General features: G+C 40.4%; 1 protein-coding gene across 1 annotated transcript in view; it reads left to right on the top strand.

Moving 5' to 3' along the window:
- The window catches only part of mgll (monoglyceride lipase), a 129,031-nt gene extending 114,769 nt beyond the window's left edge, over nucleotides 1-14,262 (top strand). Inside the window, exons 7-8 of the mRNA XM_003217768.4 lie at nucleotides 4,862-5,077; nucleotides 7,201-14,262. Of these exons, the coding sequence (XP_003217816.2) occupies nucleotides 4,862-5,077; nucleotides 7,201-7,326 (342 nt within the window). The 3' untranslated portion in view covers nucleotides 7,327-14,262. The remainder of the gene's footprint in view (nucleotides 1-4,861; nucleotides 5,078-7,200) is intronic.
- Nucleotides 14,263-17,270: the final 3,008 nt, after the last annotated feature.

Genomic DNA, 17,270 nt, shown 5'->3' with positions numbered 1-17,270 from the left:
AGCACTATCATGGGCACAAGCAAAGTGGAAGATTAAATGAAGACAGCATAACCTAGCAAAGAATCACAAAATAGGATTGTAGTCTGTTAGTAAAATGAATTGAATTGACTGGAAATGGCGCTATGGGGTTTTTTACATATAAGAAAATATAACCAATGTGATAAATTCATTTGCAGCAGCCCACATTTCTCTCAATGTGTTGTAAAGAAAATATGTTCATTAGATAGGTAATGAGAGCTGACCAGGGTTCAAGGCTCTGCTCAGCTAGGGAAGCCTTCTGTGTAACAGGGTTGTTGTATGTTTTCCGGGCTGTATGGCCATGTTCTAGAAGTAATCTCTCCTGACGTTTCACCTACATCTATGGCAGGCATCTTCAGAGGTGGTGAGGATCTGTGTAACCTTGAATAAGTTATTCTCTTTTGGCCTTAGAGGAAGGCAAATTCTCTGTACAAATCTTACTAATGGCATAGGATCACCATAAGTCGGGAACAGCTTGAAGGCACAAAACCACAGTAACAAAGTCCTTTTGACCTTTTTGAATTAGTTCCTATAATGTTAGAATCCCTGTGAAAGAGAAACCATTCTTCAACATATGAAAAAAAAACCCAGGAAAATAAAGATAACGGACTTATCTTTATCCTGATCACTAGTAGTCATTCTCACAAGCACTGTCTAGCACATAGACTCCTCCATTTTCAGCATTGCTGTTCTAGCAGGCAGGAATGTCTTTGTTCAGTGTACCTCTAGTTTAGTTCCTTGAATTCTTCCAGAACTGCTTCGGAACTTAAAGAAGTTAAATCTTACTGTCCTTTGTCTCGATCCCCACACAACCAAAAAGGTGGAGTGGCCTCTGCCAGAATGAGATCCCTCAGTTGAACAACAGAAACAACATTGAAGACAAAATGTACACCTGTGGCTCCAGTATTGTCACTTTTCTTATTTTTAACATATTTTACCTGATAAAGAAGGTAAAATATGTTACCTTCTTCATCATGTGTTTTGTGCATCATGTGCTTTGTGTAATATGGTTGGTCAGTAAAGATATCACTCTTGTGTTGTGTTTTGTTTTGCTGCCTATAATAATTTTATTATAATAATAATTTATTTCTTATATGCCACCTCCATCTCACCGAGGGGACTCGGGGTGGCTCACAAGGGGACAAAGCTCTAAAAACAACAGTTGACATATGCATAAAATACTACAAGTTACAACATTAAAATACATAGCAAAAGCCAAACAATTTTAAAAACTTTAATAAACCACATATCAAAGCAGTTATCAACACAGCTATCCCTGAATATGTTTTATAGGAAATCAGGCTGAGCCATCTTTACTGTGTAGTTTTATAACCTGTCCCTAGCAATTCAAAAGCATTGTCACATGTGTTGACATCAGATTTTCCTAAAAAGTGACCCAAGAAAGGTCTGTAGCCTGACAAAATAACTCTCAATCTCCTTAGTATCACCTGCAGTCATAATTTGAGGAATATAAATTTAGATCGTGCTGGAGTGGGCTATTACATGTTGAATGTATTCCTCTGGCAGTCTCCATAAAAAACATTGGGATGTCCTCCAAAAATTTCATGTCTTGTTTGTGTTCATTGCAGCTTGGTTTTGTAAGGCATACACTGAAATGTAAATGGTGAATTTGAGCTATTTTCTTTCATTTTTCCCTTGTTTATTAAATCTGATGCATGATTCCAAATGTGTTATGAATGCATTTTTAAAAATGGCCATTGATGAATATTCTCATCTTCATCTGCTGTGTTTTTCATGGCATTGTTCTTGCTACAGCTGCATTGATGTAGGACTCTGCTTCTTCATTATTTACGCCTAGCCTGCCTTGGCCTCTGGCCAGCTCTAGCAGAACTGCACACCCACTAATAGTCCCACATTGTGATTTGCCACCTCTTTTTCATCAAAATATACTCATATGATTCAGTTGACCAGACCTGTATGAGCACTGCAATGCAGATATACACCCAGAAGAAAGTAATTCTCCCCATATTGATCTTTTCCCAAAGGGAGCAAATTCTACAAAAGGCTTATTACAGCAAAATGAAGGGTGTAACAACTAGTTTAAGAAAGGATCCTTGTAATTGCCCTCCCCCAATCTCTCTCCAACATATGTGTATGTCTGTGTGCATGTGTATACACACACACACACACACACACACAGAGAGAGAGAGAGAGAGAGAGAGAGAGATAATTATGTAGTTTGTCATTAAAGATTCATAAGAGTTTTTAGATTTATCCATTTATTAATATATTTATAGCCCACTGTACTTTGTAAGAATTCTGTAAATTGAAAATTAACGCAATTTAAAACAGGTATAATTTAAGCAATTTTAAAGTACAATTCAAGCAAATCAGAACAATTTTATATCACATAGTGAACAAAATCACTACACACACACTCTCCAAAGACTCTGGTAAAAAGCAGCCAGTATTTTAACTGCACACTGGAATGAAGTAACACTGGCAGCAGTTGACTCTAAGGCAATTGCATTTCACAACTGGGGCACCACAGCAGGCTTTGACATCAAAGCTACTCAAGAATTTCCAATGGTTATTGTATTATGTACCATTTGTTTATTCTCCTGCTTTAACCACCTTTCCACTATAAATGCCCCCTTGTTTAATCTTATGTTGGCTTTAATTCAGTGAGAAAACAGTGCGGGATTATCACGAAATAGAAATGGTTAGATGGTGCCAGGGATCATTTGTCAGAGGTCATAGAGAAAATAACTCATTTAAAGTCAGAGGATTCAGACAGAGCAGAGGAGTCAGTTTGCCAAGAATTGTTTGCTGCTGCCCTGCAGACTAGGATGCGGAACAATGGCTTCAAACTACAGGAAAGGAGATTTTACCTGAACATCAGGAAGAACTTCCTCACTGTGAGAGCTGTTCGGCAGTGGAACTCTCTCTCCCAGACAGTGGCGGAGGCTCCTTCTTTGGAGGCTTTTAAGCAGAGGCTGGATGGCCATCTGTCGGGGGTGCTCTGAATGAAATTTTCCTGCTTCTTGCAGGGGGTTGGACTGGATGGCCCGCGAGGTCTCTTCCAACTCTATGATTCTATGATTCTACTGCCATTGAACTGTGTCTCTTCCCAGCATTCTGTCCTCAGGGTAGATTAAAGATGAATTTTGCTCAGAGGTAATTTGAAATCAACCATTTTGAAAATGTTTTTTAAAGTAATATGAGAAATTATCAAGACAAGTCTGCAATATGTTAATTGGAAGCAGAAAGGGAGTGGTTAAGAATGAATGCAAAAAGAAATATTTTTATCATAAATGTGTCTCCTTAAAAATGTAGAGATTTAGAATCATAGAATAGTAGAGTTGGAAGAGACCACATGGGCCATCCAGTCCAACCCCCTGCTAAGAAGCAGGAAATCGCATTCAAAGCACCCCCGACAGATGGCCATCCAGCCTCTGCTTAAAAGCCTCCAAAGAAGGAGCCTCCACCACGGCCCCGGGGAGAGAGTTCCACTGTCGAACAGCTCTCACAGTGAGGAAGTTCTTCCTGATGTTCAGGTGGAATCTCCTTTCCTGTAGTTTGAAGCCATTGTTCCATGTCCTAGTCTGCAGGGCAGCAGAAAACAAGCTTGCTCCCTCCTCCCTATGACTTCCCTTCACGTATTTGTATATGGCTATCATGTCTCCTCTCAGCCTTCTCTTCTGCAGGCTAAACATGCCCAGCTCTTTAAGCCGCTCCTCATAGGGCTTGTTCTCCAGACCCTTAATCATTTTAGTCGCCCTCCTCTGGACGCTTTCCAGCTTGTCAACATCTCCCTTCAACTGTGGTGCCCAAAATTGGACACAGTATTCCAGGTGTGGTCTGACCAAGGCAGAATAGAGGGGGAGCATAACTTCCCTGGATCTAGACGCTATTCCCCTATTTGATTTTCTTCAAAATCCGCGACACAAAACATTTTGCTGACAATTTCAGAGGTCTCCACATTTATTGTGAAGCAAAAACTGAAGGCAGAGCCAATGTCAATGCCTATTCTTGCTCTGTTCTTGCATTGAGACTTTTGTAGTGCTAGACAGGCACATCATGTGCTCAGTTCATTTTGGTTCCAGTAATGGTTTGTTGATTTGTTCCTTCTGATTTTTTTTTATCAGCATAAAACAGGGTGGGTGAGTACAAACAAATGAAATAAAACTATTAGGCCATCTCTTGACATTTATGGCTCTTTCTGGGGGTCGTGAAGAGGGTATTTTACTCTGTGAAAGAGAAGGTCTGTCAATCCCACCAATCACTCTGTGATTCTTTTCCCCAAGAGCTCTCATCTGATCCCTTTTACTAGGAGAAACAGGCTTAAAGCTATGTAGCCTGCACATGGTACTGTGTCACACCACCAAACAATGTGGCAGTTTTGAATCTGCAGCCAGTTGCTAAGTAGCCAAAATAACCTAGTGCTGTTTTTTGTGGATTTCCCCCCATAATTTGAGAAGAAGAAAAAATCTAATGGGCATGGATAAAAATGTCAAGATACAGGCAGCCGCTATCAAAGAGAGTTGACAAAAAGGGGCATGCATTTGCCTTGATTGTTCCAGTAGCCAGAGTTTAGCTCTCTCTCTTTATTGATTCCCTGAGTCCATGTTTGCAAGGAACTTTAAGACTTTTTCACACTGCACAAGCATAGCACTTTGATATTGCTTTAACTGTCATGCCTAGAACGCATTATGTAAATTAAAAGTGTTACCTAATCTAAAGCCACTACTTTTGAAACTGGTTAACCCTGTGGTAGTCGAATCATGTGGGAAAATAATATGTCCCTAGAAAAAATGACATTTATCAGGAGCTGATTATTTACAATGGAACCAGGTACTAAAATGATGTTTTATTCAACCAGGTTGATGCTTACATCTCAGATCCCCTGGTCTACCATGGTGGCATGAAAGTCTGCTTTGTCATCCAGCTGATGAATGCTATCGCCAAAATTCAGCGCTCACTCTCCAAACTAACTCTTCCCATCCTGGTGCTCCATGGCTCACCTGACAAACTCTGTGATATCAAGGGCTCTTTTTTGCTCATGGATACTGTATCAAGTCAAGATAAAACACTCAAGGTCATCTTGAATTTATGTTTGTTTGTTTGAACAAATAATTGGGAGTGTTGTTTTTTGAGTTGTGGATATTTCAGATATGTGAGTGATCTTCATCACTTAAATTTGGGGTTTAGTAGAGGGGCCCATGAGAAGATTTCTCTCTCTCAAAATAATTGATTTGGAAGTCAGCTTCCATGAACACTTAAAGAAGGTCCTCTCCATGGTCTGAAGTGGTGAGGGATGGGGAATGTGTCCCATACCATTGAGGCAGCATTTGAAGACATCTTTTTATAAACGGGGGGGGGGGGGGGTGTCTTGGTAATCCTAGGCACCGTAAATAACCTGTGGGATAAATGTTTTATAGTCCTGCCCTAAATGCAAGTGTGTTTAGGCCAAAAATATGATGAGGGAACTAAAAACACATGAAAATGTTCCAAATGGCCAGTAACAGCCCCTAGTGACCTGGTGGGCCCAGCCTCCCATTTTTGAGGTAGATGTGTTGGGGTGGGGGTGGGGAGCAATGAAGGTTTGTTTACAGCACATGAGGCATACTTTAACAATAAATTTATATTTGAGAAAAACAAGAATAGTTGCCCCATAGATGTGATTCCAAGCTAGTTCATAAAGGAAAGGGCAGAATGCAATTAAAACTAAAAATAAACAAATATAATAATAACAGCCATTACCGTCACAAGATTTGAATTTTGTTTTGAAAATGTAGCCATCTAGTGAGCTGTGGCCAGTGAAAATTTTGTTTCCAGATGCCCAGGCAGCAGAATGTCAATGAAGTGTATTTTTTTCATCTTTAGGTTGCAATGGTTCATGTATGATATTATCGCTTTGATTTTGTTAAACAACAAAAGATTGGGAGGAGTTAAAAGCCATATGTGGACAAAGCAATTGGCTTTTATGGCATGGGATGATAAAAAAATTACTGATTGTAAGAGAAAGGAAAACCCAGAAATAGATTTAGACCAAATTTTTAAATGGAAAATAGAGAAAGAAAAGGGAATTACTGGATTCATATATAGTAAACAGAAAGACAACAAAGTTTGAAAGGTACACTGATCGAGGCATGGAATAATCAGAAGGATATTGATTATTGGTTCAACTCAGTATCTCTTTGATTGACAAAATGAGCCCAAGAACCATAGGAGCTTTCAGTCTTGTGTATGAACAACTTGATAGCATGTATGGTTCAGATACTTCTGCTTGCAGCAAGAGCAGCTAAGCCAGCCACCAGCTGTACGTTTCTCACTTCACCCAAACACAAGCATGTTCCCTCTCTGATTAGTTTCTCTCCCGACAAATCAGAGAAACAAATCAAAAATAAACCATGCACTCTTTTTCTCAATGTTGGCAGTGTTCTGCCTCTAGTTTGTCTCCTAGAAAACCAGAGGAAGAGCTCTGGAGGATTGTTTTAACTGTTTCCCGTTACAGTTGGGAGTCCAACAGCACACCACTCATGATCAGTAAGTCAGGGTTGGCTCCCTGGCTTACCTGGTTTTTTTAGACATGGCTATTATTTAGCAGAAGGTGTAATGATGGGCAGACACTAATTTAAATGACATCCAATATGCAGATGAATGACAAGTAAGCATGTCAGGCTTTCCCAACCCTGATGATCACACAGAAGTGCCATTGTTAGAAATAGTATACCTCTGAATGCCAGTTGTGGGGGAGGGGGGGAGGTCTACATGTTCTGCTTGTGAGCTGGAGATCTGCTTTTGTAGGTAGTGTTAATCCCATTATTCTTATTTAACAATAAAATTGTTTCGTTCTTTGAAGGAGCTCTTCCATCTCCACATACACCCCATTTGTTGCCCTTTGTGCTTTGCAGTTGCCTCCGTGTGTGTAGATCTGTTTGTAGCCCTTGCCCCTAGAAGTATCACCCACTATGTTGCCCTAACTAGGCAGGTCCCTCTTCCCTTATACATATTAGGTTTTGTTGTTGTTGTTGTTGTTACGTTTATTTATACCCTGCTTATCTCTCCTGAAGGAGACTCAAAGCGGCGTACAATTAAAAGAATGACAACATAATGTAAAACATACAAATATGCAAACATTAAAATAGAATAAAACATAACAGTATTAAAATTCACAGTTTTGAAGCCTCTAACTGGACTTTTTCATTCTGCTTGCAGGTGTATGAGGAAGCTTATCATGCCCTCCACAAAGAGCTTCCTGAGGTGACGACTTCTGTTTTTACAGAAATACAAACATGGATTTTGCAGAAACTCTCAGCAGCTGAAGAAGCCCATGGCTCTTAAAAAAGCCACTTTGCTACCTTTTTAAATGGTGGCTGGGATATTCTGGAAAGGGGAAACCTTTTGGTTTTTTTCTACAATCTGGGTGGGAGGGTGAATAATTTCTTAAAGGGACTCCTGAAATAGATTATTTTAAAACAGAAATTCCTGTGGCATTTCGGGGTGAGAGAAACTGTGCAGTCAAAAGAGTTATTCTGCCAGAGGGGAGAGAGAGGAAGGGCACCAGTACCGAATTCTCAGTAGAAGTGCTGCTTTAAGGGGATTATTTGAATCTCTCTCAAAAATCCAGGGCACCACTCTACCCCATTCTTTGTTTTCCAAGGAGTTCCTGAGGTGCTGAGGTAATTTTTTTAAATACTGCAATAATCTTTGGAATTGCGTTCAATTTCTACTCCTGCTGGAGTAGAATCCCTCCCTTCTCTACTTTCAAGATTGCATAAATACACAAAAGAAATGGATTGTCACATGGAAGTGGTGTTAGGAAGGAAGTTGAGGTGGTAACTGGGGTAACATGTGTGAATTTAAAACGTGCAAAAAAAAAGGATTGTGTTAGAGTCTGGGCTGGCCAAAGGGTCTCAGAATATCCTGCCTAAGGGGTTAAGAACCAGGAAGGAACCCAACAAGTCATGTAGCAAACAGCCTCAATGGTCTTCAGAGCTGTTTCATGGTCAGCCCTAGAACTTTCACCACTGAGCAGCCATGGCGGAAGTAGAATAGTGAGTTCCAGAAACCAAAACTTTCTTCTGTGCAAGAATTGTAAATATTTATTAGGGGCTGCTCTCCTTGTTACTTGTGTTACTGGTAACTTAAGATGTCAAAAGTTATATTTAAAGAGAAATATTATTAAATATAATATATACTGTTTCTATAGGTTGCTCAGAGATATCTAGAGGAAGAGAGCAGTATATCAAATGGGTCCAGGGACAGCCATTTGTACATCTGTAGGGTACTTCCAAACAACAAAAATGTAACTCTGCCATGTTGGTGAGCTGAATTGTCGCTTGATAACAAAGGTATACTCCCTGTTTTTCCGTAATTTTCACACTGTTATTCCTGTTTTTAAATAGGAAGGACAGGACAGAAGTCACTCACCTGTTATGGGCTTGTATTTTCTCCTTCTCTGTTCCTTTATTCTTGTACTTGTTTGGAAGAAAACAGAGGGATGACAAGAAGCCAAACTTATAGCAAATGTGTGTTTGGGAGGTGTTCAGCAGCCACAGATAGAGAAAAGGATCCCAATGTACATTTTATACATAGGATGTGCAGAGAACAGTAAGTGGTAATGAGAAATTGTGGCAGAGAGATTCATCTGTTGGACACTTGCATTTGTGAAAAGGATTGGGGTCTGTATGGACTAGGGATAGCTGAGAATTTAATTTCAGTTTTTCATCACAGAATTCTATATTGGAGAAAGTAAAACAATCAATAACCTCATCCCTAGAGTGAGTGCTCATTTTACTTTAGACCAAAATTTAACAATACTTGGGACATGTTGTTGAAGCAAAACATAAGATTTGTCCATTCCTCCTAGGGAAGGACTTCGATTTTATGTTCCTGTGATAAACTGTTCTTGGAGATAGGGTTGGGGTAGGGTTGTACCCTGTGTTCATCTCAATAAGATTTGGGTAGGAGCTTTAAGAATGATTTTGTTACTTGACTAAGTCAGAACAGCAATACCAGGGAAAATGTAAAAAAAAAAGGTGGCTCATAACTAGTCAAAACACCTACCCAATGTGACCATCATACTTGTATATTCTTGTCATTCTTGTCATTCTCATTTCATAAGGGAAAATATTTAAGATTAGTATTATTGCAGGTATTTTCCCCTGGAAAAAAGTCCCAGTTTTACTGTTGAACTAATCTCCTGTATAAATGATTGGAAGAGAAACCTGTTTGTGCTTAAACTGAGATTACTAGCTTTATTTTGGGGAGTCTCATCAGTTTGAGTCCTTCTTTTCCCATGCATTTCTTGCAGGAGACTTACCACTGTGACTAAGGACTGTTTCAAAACGTGTGACTTCTCTCTTGAGAACAGCCTCAGTTCTGTTTCGTGGGACACCACTATCTCAGTAATGAAAGATATTCTGCAATCTCTATTATTGTGCTTTTCCTAACCTGCATGTACTTTCAGGGTGAAAGTCTGAAGCTATGAAGTGCTCTTTATTAGTCAGGCAACCAATATGTATGAAGTATAAAGAGACATATGCAATGTTAGACTCTAGAACAGATGTTTGCACAGAACTTGAAAAATTGAGTTGACAAACTTACAGGGCCACTTCCCTGTGCATAGCTATCTGTGCATCTGGGGGCTTGAGGGGGGATTCTTATCGCACATACCAAATCTTACCTGCTCATCTGCATATAAATCTTACTCAACCTAGGGACTCATGTGATCAGCTATGTGGTGTAATCTCTATCTCTGGAGATTTTTAAAGATAGGCTACATGACACAATCTATAAAGAATGTTTTGATTGTGTATTTCTCCATTGCAGTATGGGGATGGACCTCGCAGCCTCTTCTCTCTCTATGCTTCTAGTTATAAGCATGGGCTGTGCAGGGCATTTTTTGCCAATGTATTCTAGTGAATTTATTCTATTGCCACAGCTTAGCAGATTGCAGACACACTTTGAGTAGTACGAAACTCAGAGATACCAGTGCATGGACGGTTTGCTAGTAAGTACCCATCCCCCTTCTCACTTGACCTTCCTGAAACATTGCAAGAACTTTAGATCCTATTGGGCCAAAAGTCTTAGCAGAGTGTTCTAAAATATTCTCCCTCTGCTAATCTTCCAGTTTTGTACTGGAGAAGAATTAACACAATATCCCCACAGTTGAGGTTTTAACTGGGCCAACAGCCTGCCATACAAAAGTACCCTGATCACAACAGGTTTAGTTCCTGCCTCCACAGCCAGTTCTTTCTGGGAACTTTGAAAAGAGAACCTTGTGTAATAGCAAACGGCCTCCCAATTAGCTCTGATTTGTTCTCTATTAAGGCTGTGAGTGGCAGGAGCTTAGCAGATTACAAGACCTTTGAAAAAGAAGCACTATAGTAGTAATGAGTTGCCTGGTTTGCCCGGGCTCTTGCAAATTATCCAGACAAAATTTATTTTTTACATTTAGTTATGGCCAGTTTGGGATGCCTTAAACTGCTTTAGACAAGATTAGCCCCTGATTGTAGTGTGGAGAGGTGATTTCACTTCAGAAAAGACTGGACCCCAAAAAACCTTTTCAGACAGTTACACTAGTGCACTTACTGTTAAAGTCGGTGAGTTGTTAAAATGGAGACTGTGGGATCGTCTACTGCTGCAAAATAATGAAGCTGCAGTTTGAAGTGTACTACATCAGAGCTGCCCTAGATTCACCCTGCTAACACCACACCTATTTCTTTCATCCTCTTCTGAAATTGTATTAATAGCCACACATTTCCCCTGTCCAAATTCAAATCAACACCGTTTTTTTTCTTCTTGGGGCTGCCATCCACCCTCCAGCCCAGACAAGCCATGAGATCAACTTGATCATGCAACTTGTATCACTGTTGACCACTTGGCTGGGCATCTGCAACTTCACCAGAAGGGTTCTGAGAAAAAAGAAACATTTTATTTGTTTTCTTTGCAATGCTGATCTATCCTCTCATCACTGATCTCATGGATGGGCTCAGCTGTGGAATAGGTGGCTGCCCAGTCCTCTTTGTTAATAAAATAAGAAAGGAGATCGGCAGTACTCATGTTAAACCCCAGCAAGTAGTACTCAACCTTTTTTCAAAATGATGGTGCTTGCCAGATGGCTCTGTTCTGTCCTGTCACACTTCCCATTCCACCCCAATCCAGTTAAGATACATGCAGCAAAAAAAAACATTTTCCCCACCCAAAGAACAAGAAGTGAGTTTTTAAACATTGCATTAAAGAAGTGCTTTCATTGTTAAAATGCTCATGCATCATATGCTCCTATTGCACTGAAAGAGATTTTTTTTACTAGTCTAGATCAGGCTGAGCTACAGAAGAATGATGGCTACACTGATAGATATGGATAGAAAGAAATATTTCAACTTCATAATCCCAGGTATTTCAAGTACTGTAGAAATATGGAATGTATTGCAGTCCAAAAACCCTAACAGACAATACTTTCCCATCCCTGATAATTGTTGCTCTAATTTAACAATAGGATTCCTTTCCTACTTTGTGACCCGAGGAAGTAGGAATATTACTGGGGAGGGAGACAGTAGCTAAAACGATGAGCTTTCTACCTTTCGATTTTAAAGAAAAAAACATTAGTTATGTTTCATTTATAGCAACAGATGGCACAACAGTGGAAGCAAATGTGTTTAAAAATCAATCAAGGGTGGAGATTGTATTAAAGATGTGTGTGTGAGCTTTATTCCTCACCTATTCAAGTCGATTGGGAGTTTAGCCACAGCAAAAGAAATCTAGGTCAGTGCTGCCTGCTGCAGAGTACAAGTGTCTTTTGGGGAGGGATGCTGCTCAGCTGTTCTCTGTGATATACACGGTGAGAGGAAATTGTAGGTTTAGTGCCTTTGAATACATTTGGCCAGAGAATGTCTGCTGTAATTCCTGAGCTCAGAAGCAATATGAAAGAAAAATAAGAAACTGCATTATGTACTTCTTCACAAAGTCACATAGGCAAGAGAGAAAAACAGAAGCATCATCACTGGGAAGGTAAAAGAGCACCATTTAGCCCTTTCAAGACATCAGATGAAGCCTAACCAAGAGATAAAGAAGTCCTGTTTTATGTGTCATGGCTGAGGAATGTAGATTCCCCCCCCCCCCACACACACACACACACACACAATACTGTTTGAGAACAACTTATTATCAGCCCAAGCTGTCATAGCTAATGGTGAGGGATGATGGAATTTGTGGACTGATCATATTTGGAGGCCATGTTCCCCATCCCTGCTGTATGAAAGAAGCCTGATTTTTTGTGCTGAAGCTCCTCACCAGTCCAGACTCCCTTACCTAAGAGGTACTGTCTGCCAACAGCTTCCTGGTGACCAAAAACTGGCCGCCTAAAACTGAGGCTGCATCTACACTGCCCTATTTTCCAGGATCTGGTCCCAGATTATCTGGTTTGAACTGGATTATATAAATCTACATTGCCAGATAATCTGGGATATGCAGATAATTTGAGATCAGATTTTGGGATATAGAGCAGTTTATTTCAGCCTGAGTAGCAATTTAGTGTTCTTTTAAATTGGTGGTGAATATCATGCTGCCTTGCATGCATTATTGGACTTCAGTTCCCAACATCCTTTACCATTAGCTGTGCTGACCAAGGCTGTTGGCAGTATTGATTGAACAGTATCTAGAGGGCCATGTGATCCTCACTCCTGTTTTTTTAAATAAAAAATCCTACTCTGTGGAGGTTGAAAAGGAGGTTAAAAAGGCTTGCAATCTCGCTGGGATTAAATGAACAGAAGCTTGTAAATTGAATTATGCTAAAGATCTGAGGCAAACTTCTAAAGCTCTTTCACTGCCACTTAAATTAATCCAGTCTAAGAACCTAGTCAGTACTTGGATGGCAGATAGCCAACAAATATAACGTATTATATATTTCAGAGGAATGCAGTGGTAAAGCTACTTCTGAGTATTCCTTGCCTGAGAAAACCCTATGAAATTCATTCTTGGCAGTATTTTAGAGAAGGCTGCTAGATAGTCATTCTGTGATTGATGAAAGCTGACACCAGAGTTTAAAGAGATAAAGTTTAAGCATGGAGTTATTTTGTTGTACTACTAGCCAGACTGGCATCTACACCACCCTACCCCCCTATTCTGGGGATTGTGGCTCTTTTTGGGGTGGAGAGAAGAATTGGAAAACAAGGGTTGAGCTAAATGAGGGGCAGAGATCATACAGCTAATGGGATGCTCTTGGGTTACAACTGCTACTCCCAGCAGCCATGGGCAACAGAAGTGATGGTAAGGTCTCATGGGAGTCACAGTCCAAAGACATCTGAGGGGCATCATAATTCTCATCCCTGGTTTATAGCTCTGAAGTGTGTTGTTACCAGATATGAGCACTGTGTTGATGAAGTTAAAAGAAGAGAGAAATGATGGTGCTTGGGGCAGGGAGGGACTATTGAACTACCAAGAGCCTATATTGCCAATGAACCTAACAGCAATGGAAGGAGGAGGAAACTGTTGTCAAAGGTTGTCATGGCCATAAATTCACAACAATCCATAGGGGGAAGTTCCGACCTCCATCCTGTACAATGTATGTCCCAGGAAAGTGAAGCCCAGCCTGCAGATGACTTGGCAGTCAGCCTCTTTTTATAATCCCAGATGGGAAGAAATGGCAGGAGTCTTCTCACAAGGCAGCTCAACTGCATTTAGCTTGGAAGACCTTGAGTGGTGCAGGCCATCTGAGCCTTACCTTAAAACTGCCTGTACGGGAAGCATGTTAATTGAAAGAAACATCTGCAAATTGAACAAAAACCTTTGCACATTTCTGGGAAACAAAAATTGAGACTGAAATGTATTGGCTTCCAGACAGCTATGCCAACAGCAACAGGGGGTTTCCCCTCAAGAGCATTAGTTCCTTCATGACAGAGCAATAGTTGTGTTTGTAATATTGTGTATATATAATATATCACCATCACATGTACCAGATGTGGCACAAGAGCACCCCCCTCCTCATATGTCTTGACACAATGTTTTATAATGAGCCTGCTCTTTTTTTATATCAGTCACCTTGCCACTTCAGTGGCATAATCTTGCCAAGATAACTTATTTTTCCAAGTAACTTCTGAGCCACTGTATCTTGTTTCATTTGTGCTCCTGCTCACCCAGTAACATACACTCACATGTATACACTTGAAAACACTTGTACTTACAGCAAGGAGAATGTGTACAACATAGATACTTTTGAGTAAAAAATAAAAATAAAATATATATGGACATTAATAATAAAGATATGTTTTATGACTATGGCATGACTGAAAGTGTTTTGTTTTTATCCAGTTATATTGGGATCTGTGAGGGAAACAACTTGTTTGTAAACCATTTTTCAGACCAGGATAGGGAAAGCTGCCTATGAGCCATATGTGGCAGCAAAACTGCTTTTTGGAGCCTTTGATTTTTCTGGGATGTTACATATGTCCCTATGGAGCCCCAGTGGCAAAGTGCATGCCGGCCACATGACCTTGGATGTGTCTACGAACAATGCCGGCTCTTCGGCTTATAAATTGAGATGAGCACCAACCCCCAGAGTCAGACATGACTGGACTTAACGTCAGGGGGAACCTTTACCTTTACCTCTTAGATATGTCCCTAGCCAGCCATTTTTTTCTGGCTGCTTTTCAACCACCAAATCACAAAATGGTCAAAACTGCTACAAAATGGAGTGGATTCATTTCCCCATCCTCTTCCTCTGACAAAATAGTGAAAAATGAAACTGGAAGTGACATCACATCACTTTTAGGTTGGATGCAGAAGGGAGGTAAAAGTAGTCTGTGTCCCTGATTTTGACTATAATGTAGACATTTGGGAAACCACCAATATATCGAGGGGAAAACCTCACTGAAAGTATTTCCTTTAACCACAGAACATGGCCTTTGGGAACACAAAAGAAAACCTTGGATTTTATACACAAAGGCACATTTTCTTGTTTATGGCACTGGACCATAGCCAACAGAACGTTTCTATTTCCCCCCCCCCCCCCTAGTTAAACAGTGCATTTTATAATGCATGCAGGAATACTGCATAGCTAAAATCTTCAGATCATTAATCTTGAGAACAGGTTTTCACCAACTGGAAAGAAAAGACATAGACACTAAATTTTGCATGCTGGCAAGGTTAAGCTATACTCCTTTTACTTCTTTGTTGCCCTCCTGCAATGCTCTTTGCCACCTAGAAGATGATTTCAGAAGGTTGATTTCCAAATCCTCCAGAGCCATTTGTGAAGGTCAGGCGGAGGGATTGCAGTGGAAGAAGGAATACCCCTCCCTCTTCCTCTGGATTTTTCTGCTCTATGTGTAGACATATACTATTGGCTTCTGCCCAATAGTAAAGGTAAAGGTTTCCCTTGACGTTAAGTCCAGTCATGTCTGACTCTGGGGGTTGGTGCTCATCTCCATTTCTAAGCCGAAGAGCCGGCGTTGTCCATAGACACTTCCAAGGTCATGTGGCCAGCATGACTGCATGGAGCGCTGTTACCTTCCCGCCGGAGCAGTACCTATTGATCTACTCACATTCGCATGTTTTCGAACTGCTAGGTTGGCAGAAGCTGGAGCTAACAGCGGGTGCTCACTCCGCTCCCGGGATTTGAACCTGGGACCTTTTGGTCTGCAAGTTCAGCAGCTCAGAGCTTTAACACACTTCGCCACCGGGGCTCCTTAGTAATATGATTCTGTAACTTGCTTTTTAAAGTGCTTTAATAACTTTAAAAGATGTATATGCCCTGGATGTCTCATTAAGTATATTTGCTGAGCTCTCTCATTCCACAACATAACATCACTCCCAGTTCTGTTTCTACAGCATCTCTGGCATTATTTTATTCCTTTAGACTTGTGTGGCTTCATTTACAGTCTTATGATGCATCTACAGTGTAGAATTAATGCAGTTTGACACCACTTTAACTATCATGGCTCAATGCTATGGAATCATTTTACAAGCTCTAGCTTTCTCTGTCAAAGAGTGCTGGTGCATCCCATTTCTTTTTGACAGAATTATTGAGCCGCAAGACTGTAAACTGTGTATGTTCAGAGAGAGGTCTCAAAGCATCTCAGTTCTGCTCTGAGACAGAGAAGATCTTTTGAGCAGATTAATTGTGATGGTCTCAAAGATGGGTCACAGCAGAACGCATTCAACATTAGTAGAGCGAGTCCACAAAAGCCGAAGGCAAACTGAGAGCAAGCAGAGCTGGTAGTTTTCAATATGTCTCAATCATCTCATTAAGACCAAGCTGTGCTTTTTCAACACTAGTCCAAGAAAGAGTGACAGGGAACATTTTTATCACTCCATGAGTAAGTGTAGGAAGATGCATCCCTCTACATCAACAATAACAGAAGCATGCTACAGATTTCGCAACAGCCAGTGCTGGCCCAGCAGTTGGGATATTTGCCTTGCCTTGAAGCCGGGAAGAGGAGTAGATAACAGGCTATGAAAGGGATTTGGAAATGGATGAAAGGAGTGTATAACAGGCTGTGAAAGAATTTTTGGAGGTGGGTATAGGATGAGATTTGGAGACATCAAGGGAGATAAAATAAAATGTGCTAAGGGTAGGAATGAAGGAATCCCTGTGCTTGGTATCCAAATGCCTGGCTCTGTGAAAAGCAGATCTAGCTGTTTAAAAGAACAAGGTGTAAATATTTGAATGCTATAAGACTTACTTTTGAGTGGACATATAAAAGATTAGGAGAGACTGTGGGAAACCAGGATTAAAATCCCTACTCAACCATGGAAACTCACTACCGCAGGTGACTTCGGGCAAGTCCAATTCTCTCAGCCTCAGAGAAAAGCAAAGGCACCCCCCTAAAAGTCACACCAGAAGCAACTTGCAGTTTCTCAAGTCGCTCCTGACATGGAAAAAAAAAACACCTTAAAAATCCCTTATGAATAGGGTCTCCATAAATGACTTGAAGGCACACAACAACCACAACTACTACAATCTTGCTCTTAGGAGTACTACTGAACATCAGAAAAATGAACTGAAATGCACCCCAGCAAACAGACATGGCAACCTGTACATTACAAACAGATACTACTACTACTACTACTACTACTAGACTCTTGCAGAAGGCGGTTTAGACTTGCAGAAGGCGGTTTAGACTTGTAACTTTATTACTCTATTTGTGGGGAGAGTTTTTCCAGATACAAAGTAGAAGTGTCAGCTGTCTTCATGAATGAGCCTGAGTCAACATTGATTTGACCAGCAGAAAATCTACAATGTTCATACTGAAAACATCTCACTTCTGAAGAATATAATATATTAAAAT

Source organism: Anolis carolinensis, chromosome 2 (genome assembly GCF_035594765.1).
Source record: "Anolis carolinensis isolate JA03-04 chromosome 2, rAnoCar3.1.pri, whole genome shotgun sequence".
Taxonomy (NCBI): Eukaryota; Metazoa; Chordata; class Lepidosauria; order Squamata; family Dactyloidae; genus Anolis; species Anolis carolinensis.
Note: the sequence above shows the minus strand (reverse complement) of the source record. Positions and strands in the feature narration are given on the sequence as shown.